Source organism: Aulonocara stuartgranti (genome assembly GCF_965226115.1).
Source record: "Aulonocara stuartgranti genome assembly, chromosome: 17".
NCBI classification, from domain to species: domain Eukaryota; kingdom Metazoa; phylum Chordata; class Actinopteri; order Cichliformes; family Cichlidae; genus Aulonocara; species Aulonocara stuartgranti.
The window spans coordinates 19,887,166-19,894,974 of record NC_138953.1 but is presented as its reverse complement, the minus strand read 5'-3'; the positions used below and the strand labels follow the sequence as shown (position 1 = coordinate 19,894,974).

General features: G+C 38.3%; 1 protein-coding gene across 4 annotated transcripts; it reads right to left on the bottom strand.

The window, feature by feature from the left end:
- Nucleotides 1-4,401: 4,401 nt before the first annotated feature.
- LOC309692900 (uncharacterized protein) lies at nucleotides 4,402-7,581 on the bottom strand. Of its 4 annotated transcripts, XM_082511763.1 has the most exons (6): nucleotides 7,144-7,581; nucleotides 6,684-6,761; nucleotides 6,445-6,569; nucleotides 6,070-6,169; nucleotides 5,855-5,964; nucleotides 4,402-5,622 (listed from the first exon to the last, which is right to left on the bottom strand). In XM_082511763.1, exons 2-6 carry the CDS (start codon nucleotides 6,694-6,696, stop codon nucleotides 5,434-5,436), a joined length of 537 nt encoding a protein of 178 aa, XP_082367889.1. In that variant the 5' UTR covers nucleotides 6,697-6,761; nucleotides 7,144-7,581; the 3' UTR covers nucleotides 4,402-5,433. The 4 variants fall into 4 exon arrangements, 3 of the variants coding, with proteins under 3 accessions (XP_082367889.1, XP_082367888.1, XP_082367887.1); XM_082511762.1 differs by having other exon boundaries at nucleotides 6,684-7,581; XM_082511761.1 differs by lacking the exon at nucleotides 6,684-6,761 and having other exon boundaries at nucleotides 7,144-7,216.
- Nucleotides 7,582-7,809: the final 228 nt, after the last annotated feature.

Below are 7,809 nucleotides of genomic sequence, written 5' to 3'. Positions count from 1 at the left end.
GTTGATTTGATGAAGCCTTTATTTGTCACTTGCCGTTGCCTGCAGCGAAATTGGACCTCTTCCAACCGCACATACATAACACAAACATCACATTGGGGAGAAAGGTCCGAACAGGCAGCGTAAAGAAGAAACAATGAAAGGTACAACACAATAGGGGAGTGGAGAAGAAAAAAAGAGAACTCTACTCAGACTGAGCTCCTGATAGGGGATCAGTATTAGAACAGAAAACAAAAACTCCTCAGCACATGAATCTTCACACCATAACACAATGAAAACACGTGACAAGCAACAGGGGTGGGTGAGTAGGTTTAGAGTAAGCCAGTGTAGACAGCAGCATCGGGTGGCGGCATCTCTGTGCAGTCCAGCTGACCTGCTGTCTGCATCGGATGGGGGGCAAGCATTGGAGGCATTTGAAATGGAGTGACTGTGCATCTGTGTCGCTGCACATGCATATGTATGTGTGTATATCCTGTGTTCAACTTGAGAGAGAGTGTCCTTTCATCTGGTTATGCAAAAGTCAACAGTCCTTCAGCCAACGCTGGTGTCCTTGAAGGATAGGGTCAGAGAGACATAGTCCCGTTATCAGGGATAAAAATGTGTTGTTTTGGAACCGCATGAGTGAGGGAGATGATTGCGGACAACTGCACCAATTTCGCAGTTGTTCTTAATATCCCTCACGGGTCATCAGGTCTATCTATTTCCCATTGCAAAGTCGTGAGCTTCTCCAAGATCTTCCCATATGGTGTTCAATAAACACACTCTGAGTACACACAGCTTGCCCACCGTCAATCATGTTGGCCAGCCCAGTGGGGGTTTTGAATAGCTGTAACCGCTTTCTTTGTTCTTCGATAAGCCATTGAGAGTGTCGCCAGGCACATGACGCAACGGCCTATCGAGTATCCGGCAGCAAACGTCTCTACAAGACAATCAGGGCTCTCGTGAACCCAAGCTTCTCTCTACTCACTACAGTAGAGTGTCAATTTCATTAATGCTGTTGTTGTTGTGATTTATTGATATAAAATTGCTGAATTGAATTTAACACTTTATTATTATTGAATGCAATGATGATTGCAGACTGCATAGCGGATTAGCATTAGCATAGCGAGGGCATTAGTATTTTAGCTCTGTTTTCCTTTGACCCTGTGTCGAGGGGGCTGCTGTCAGGATCTGCAGAAAGCAGGAAAATTTGAAATGCAAACTCAACACTTTTTCTGTTTAACTCTCTCACAGTATCTGCTGCTTTGTTTATTAATGGTTTGTTTTGTCTTTTTTGTTTCTTACATGCATCCTTTAACAGCTCCACACAAGATTCTGGTTTTTTTTTGTTGCTGTTTATTGCTTCTTTTATGTTTTGTTGCGTATCTTTTTCATCTTTTCTATTCAATGAGTTTAGTTGTTATTTTGCACTTGTTAAGAAGCTCAGGTTTGACAAAAGCAGCTGAATGAACATCAGAGAGAGATTTTTCTGCCTTCTGTGTTTTTATTCCTTTCCTTCCCATTAAAGTGTTTTTTCTTTCTTTCTGAGAAAAGCTCACAGACAAAGAGAGAGAAAAGAGATAACTCTGTTATTGTAGCTCTAAGTCTCTCTGACTCTAAATCTCTTTTAAGAGGAGGTATAAAACTACCTGACTGCATCCCTTATTAGCATTGCACTGTGTGTGTGTGTGTGTTTTCCTGTATTGCTATCTTTGTGAGAACCAGTCTTAGGACTCTATCATCTTTGCAAGGACGTCAAAAACTGCATTTTGTATTTGTTGTTGGTGCCCGGACACAACTGCAATAAGGAGGAATAAAAACCCCATGCACCAAATCACAAATCCTCTCTGATTAGGTAAATATAGCTTTTTTTGCCCTCACAGGTTATTTGTACACAATCTATATATCCACTGCCCAAGTTTCAAATTATAGCTTTCCAACACGCTTTGTTTGTGATTCTTACAGACAGAAAAACTGTGTATGACATCATGGATAAGGTTAACCAAGAAAAACCAGATCTTTACTTTGACGTTTGTCACAACAAAGTTAAAACTCACAAACCTTTTTGCTAAGTGTAATTTGTTTTAGCATTTATTGTGTTAGAACAGTGTAGAGGAGACAGGAAAGCTGAGGAGAGAGAACAGAGAGACCGATGCAGCAGATGCCCTCATGGCAGATTTAAACTCGGCTTATGGCATATGGGTCACTTGCTCAACCAGTGAGCTAAACCATTGCCCACAACTCGTGATCCTTAATGCTGTGCTTTTATAACTGCTACAACTTGACTTGAGAAAATGCCTTGTTGATTCTACAGGTCAGTCGAGACTGGTCAGACTCCTTCTAGCTGACAGGAAGTTGACAGTAACTCGAATAACCACTCATTACATGCATTCTTTGTGCAATATCCACTATCCCTCCTCTGCATATGTACGAATGATCTGAACCTTGTCTCTCTACTTTTGTCTCCAAACTATTCAACCTGAGCTGTCCCTCTGAAGTGTACTCATTTCTAATCCCATCCATCCTGGTTACTCCCACCTACAATTTGAGCATCTTTAACTCTGCTGCGTACATCTCCTGTCTTTTGATTAGTACTGCTTCTCTGGTGTATGTAAAATCCTCAGTGTTGACAAGAAGATATTTACTAGAATATTTTATATTGTAGAACAAAGCACCAAACATCTCAAGTTCATGGTAACACAGACCTCATTTTAGGCATTTTAAAAAACCTGTTTAAAAAACCTGATGAATTTGAGAGAAGGAAAGCTGGAGTGCACAGTGTAAACTCATTTCCATGGTTTATCACTCATTCCTGCAGCATTATAAAAGAACATTCTCCTTCTGATTTCTCCTCAGCTTTCTGTCAGTACTGTGTCTTTTCCCTGTCAATGTGTGGGTAGATACTTACCTAGTCTCTTTGTGTAACCTTGAGTTGTGATGAGGTGGATTAGAAATTCTGCTTGAGTCTACATAGGTCAGGTAGGGTCTTGTTTAACAGCTTTAGGTCTTCTGTTTCAATATGTCCGATACCTGAGTGGATAAAATGGATGTGAATGAATATCTGACAAGATTATAAAATCTGAACCTTAAGTTGTATCATTCTGTCTTCTGTGGACGCTATTGTCACTATTATATTTCTGCTTTTACCAGTATACTGTAGATGCTTGTTTGTCAATGGAATTGTTGTGAATTGAATTGAATGTAATTAAAATTGAATCAGGTTGAAAAACCCCTTTAATGTCTCCACATGAACAGTACAAGTCAATGAAACACAATACAGTACACAAAGCAGTTCGAGCTGTATGCTATTTATGAGGTACCTGCACTGGACCTGACTATATTTTAAAGGCCATCTTAGGGTGAAGGTTCCAGTCACCATCCTTGACTATTATAGGAGCTTATGCAAATGGTTAGAAAATTGTAATCTTTGATTATATACTATGCCTTTTTTAACATTGTCTTTTTAAGAATATTGGACTGTGAAAAAACTGATGTTGCTTTCTTATGCAGGGATACAACAGTTTTTTATACAGATCAGTCAGACATTCAGTCCTTAGGCTGTTCCTGTGTTTCTCAGACTTAAGCACTCTCCATCAGCTGATTTTAAGGTTTTATTAATGTCCTCCCCTTTTTTTTGGCTGCTCAAAGTCTTAAGTGATAAAATGTCAAAATGTCTCAAAAATGTCTATTTAATAAAAAACTCTGGACAAGACAGTGAGGTTTGGTTCAGTGACAGCAGAGTAGTCACCTGTCATTTTTTGTACAGGGAGGAACGGGACAAGAAAATGTAAACATGGTACAAAAACAGCCAAACCTAGCAGGTTTCTGGCTGTCACACTTTCAATGTCATATCATTAATATTTATTTCCCACTTATGGCTAGCAGTGCTATGAGCACAAATACTGTACACACTTCTTGTGAATAACTGCATATATTTCTTATTGGTACACTTGAAATAAAATTATAGCCATTGCAAACTTTAGCTGGAGCCACTTGCAGTTAAAGCTTGTGCTGCTAGAGGGCGCTGCCTGTCTGGTTGCTCGTGGAACAGCCAGAGAGCTGCAGGTCGTTTCAATCTCAGGTGTTTTGCAACAGTTCAGTCGTACACATTAAACATCGTTAGACCATCGAAACACACCAGACACACACACACACACACACACACACACACACACACACACACACACATATATATATATATATATATATATATATATATATATATATATATATATATATATATATATATGCATGATCACAAACACTTAGAAAACATGAATAAAACATGAGTTGAACACTATGTCCAGTTTGGACTGAGGACAAACAGAGGCCACTGGGAGCTTTGGTGCGACAACAGCAAACTAATGCACACACACGCACACACGCCAGCCAGGCAATAGTGTGTGTACCTGCTGCACTGCAAAAACAGCTATACTTGAAACAAGCCAAATATTCTTAAATCTGACAAATTTTTCTTGTTTTGAGCAAAAAAATCTGCCAATGGGGTAAGCAAAAGTTGCTTGACTAGAATTCTTAAAACTAGCAAATTAATCTAACTGCCATATGCCTTTTAACTAGACAAAATTGTCTAAAATGTATGCTTATTTGAAGAAAATGTGACTTATTATAAGTAAAAGACACTTTGATATTTAGAAAATCTGCACCTAAAATGAGTATTATGCTTTCTTGAACAAGCTGTTTTCAAGAATTATTTGCTTACTTTAAGATTCTACACCTTAATTTAGATTTTTCACATTAAAAAAAACACCTTACTATAGGACAAATTTTCTTAAAACTGAATTGTTTCTTTCTTGATTGAGCTAACTATAAGAATTATGTTTCGACTCTGAGAACAATAATCAGCAAAAATTCCTGAGAATAAGACACCATCTCTTCAAAAAGCTACTAAAAATAAGGGAATTCATCTTAAATTAAGACAGCAAAAGCACTCTTAGATTTTGCGCTTTTATTGACACAGCAATGGGTCAGTAACTCACTGAGGTCTGTTCCAGGAGAATCATGCCTAAAATTATACATTTCAGCAGGGTACTGTGTAACATGGCCAATATAAGAAGTGCATATTCCAGATACTCTTAAAATGAATAATAACAGTATAACACACTCATGGCTGGTATCAAAAATAAATTTTGCTGAAGCTTAAAACAATCACTATTTCAAATCCTATATTACATAACATTTTAGAAGAACAAGTTTAACGACCACACAAACAAACATGTGTTTTACATTTGAACAACTTTTCTATAGAAAAAAAAACAACCTCACTGACTAACACTGAGTCTGATAAACAAGGCAGATGGAGTCTGTCATCTGGGAGACTCACTCAATGAATGACTTCCACTCACCAAGCGCCTTCTTGTAAGAGGGGGTTGAATCTCGGTCATGGATGGAGTCTTTGAGTATTTCAGTTTGCAAGACAGACAGCAGCGTGGAAATGCACTATGGATATGTGAGGTGGAGGGCATAGTAATATGCCATCAGATAGAGCAGTCCCTCATTAAGATCCTTCCGGTCAAAAGTGCTCACCGGTGTGGTTCCAACAGCTATCATGCAGTTGCCTTCAGAGACAAGCAGAACTGGACAAGCCAGGGGTCGCTGACGCAGGTAGCCTTCAGGGTCTTCTGAAGTCTACATGACAGAAAAAAAGAGTATTAGAACAAGACTGTAAGAAACACAATTTTTGAGTTGCATTACAGTTTAAAATAGATCAACTTTTTTTGTAGGTTTTATTAACATCAACATGTTATGGGGATCTGAACTTTAAGAATATTTGACTGACTCCACAGTAAAATATATAAAATGAAAACATGAGTAACTGCAAAATTCAACAATATATACAGATAGAATATTGCAGCCTTACCTTTAGGACATGGAAAAAAGCCTCACTACAGATGCCCAGCTTCTTAGGTGGTACTGTGCTGGAAGGGAAAAGCATGGGAAGGGCTCTGAACACAGCTGCTGCATGTTCCACTGGTTTGAAAAAAGAAAAATAAGACAGGGCAACACCATTAAACATTGCAAATAATGTAATCTGCAAAGCATAAATGTAGACAAATCAAGATACTGTAGCATTACCTCCATCCAAAGTTTTTGGATGGAGGTAAGTGCTGGGTTCCTCTCTGAAGAAGTCACCATCTCCAGTAGTTGTTAGCGTTTTTTCAGCAGCAGTCTTGTTCTAAAATACAGTGTACATAGGGCTAATTTCACATAAAATTGCACAAGAACTTTAGGTCTCTAAATATGAAAGATAGTACAACAAAATATCAGTAAAGTGTTGAACAATAAAAAATATGTATATTTAATAAATGTGTAGGCCACTTGATTTAAATCAAAACTAAAGAAGATTCTACTGTCTATCTGTTAAGTGAGTATTGGTGGAATTATTTGAAACTGCATAAAACAAGCTGGTGTGTTCTCAGTTTTGTCACACAGCGATAGGACAGAACTTACTTCTTCACATTTGTGCACTGCAAGCCATAGAGCCCGACGCCTGAGGCAATGTTCAGGACCAGGAAACAGATCTTTGATGTCATCTCGTGAAAGTGATGAGAGCAGGTCTTCTCCAACATTTGCTTCTGCAATACGAGTTTCCAATTATCACTACATTGCATTATCCTCATGTGCAAGCCAGCTGACAGCTTTGCTTGGGTAACAGACAGGATACATAGGAAACATAATTTAATATTTACCATTTAAAACCATGACTCTATTCCATTATTCTCCCTCCTCACTGCTCCACAGGTTCTAAATTACCTTCCTCCTATTGACTGGTAAAAGTAATATATTTGTGATACATCAATTAAATGCATGTATACATATAAATGTATTTTTTTTTTTTGCTTCCTGGGCTAAAGTATATAATGAAATAACTTCACTAATAGAAATTTGAAACTCCCACAATTTCTGTAAAACTGGCATTAACTTATGGCACTTTGCACACTTGTTGAATAAATTCACAGACACTGAAACTAATAACTGGACATGAATTCTTTCATAACTTTCTGCACTAGCATATTTAAAAATGCTAATGCAACTAAGCTAACCGCACAGCTAAGCTAAGCTAACAACCGGGTATAGCCTGCCATGCTAGCGACTTAACATGCAACATACCAGAACACAAAACATAGAAAAAACAAAACAGTCACATACCTTTCAGGTTGGCAATTGTTATTTCGTCCAGTTTTTCCATAGCGTGCCTTAATTCCTTCACACTGTACCAACTGTATCGCATCTACACCCAGACCCCAAAATCCTGCAATCCAACCGCTTAGGCACGGAGCTAGAGGCGGGAAGGTGGGCTGTACCAACTCAGGAGTATGGGGTTGTGTACGGAAATGGTTTAGTTCGCTCTTTTATACCTATAAAATGATATATATTTAAATATTTGACTATTTAGTTAGATTATGTTCTGTAAATACTGACGTGTGGGTGCTGTTACTTACTACAGCTGTTATAAGGCACTGAATTAGGATAGCCATTCCTACCCCATAATGGAATAATCCTGGTTATCTTGACTTTATGGGAAAAGTAGTTCACAGACCAGTAAAACAAAATGATTTGGCGCTGTGTTATCTACATCGTTTTTGTGGGTCTGACGCTCAAATCCCTACTGAGTCATATTAATTCTGCACATAGCCATAGTCCAGATTTCCGTGAAGATTGTGGCATAGATGGATGTGTCAAAGAATATCGTGTTTACAGCTAATTTTGGTATCACATTCTTCGAACACACTCCGACCACCTTGCCAATGGACGATGCAGCGGATCGATTAGGACACAAAAATCTGTAAGGTGAGACTGACTATATACTTTAAT

What these genes read in the sequence shown, in the direction of transcription:
- LOC309692900 (XM_082511761.1), bottom strand. Translation starts at nt 7,183, where the DNA reads ATGGAAAAACTGGACGAAATAACAATTGCCAACCTGAAAG. An exon ending in AACAATTGCCAACCTGAAAG is followed by an intron (nt 6,570 to 7,143) that starts GTATGTGACTGT and finishes CTCGTATTGCAG; the next exon opens with AAGCAAATGTTGGAGAAGAC. An exon ending in TCCAAAAACTTTGGATGGAG is followed by an intron (nt 5,965 to 6,069) that starts GTAATGCTACAG and finishes TTTTCAAACCAG; the next exon opens with TGGAACATGCAGCAGCTGTG.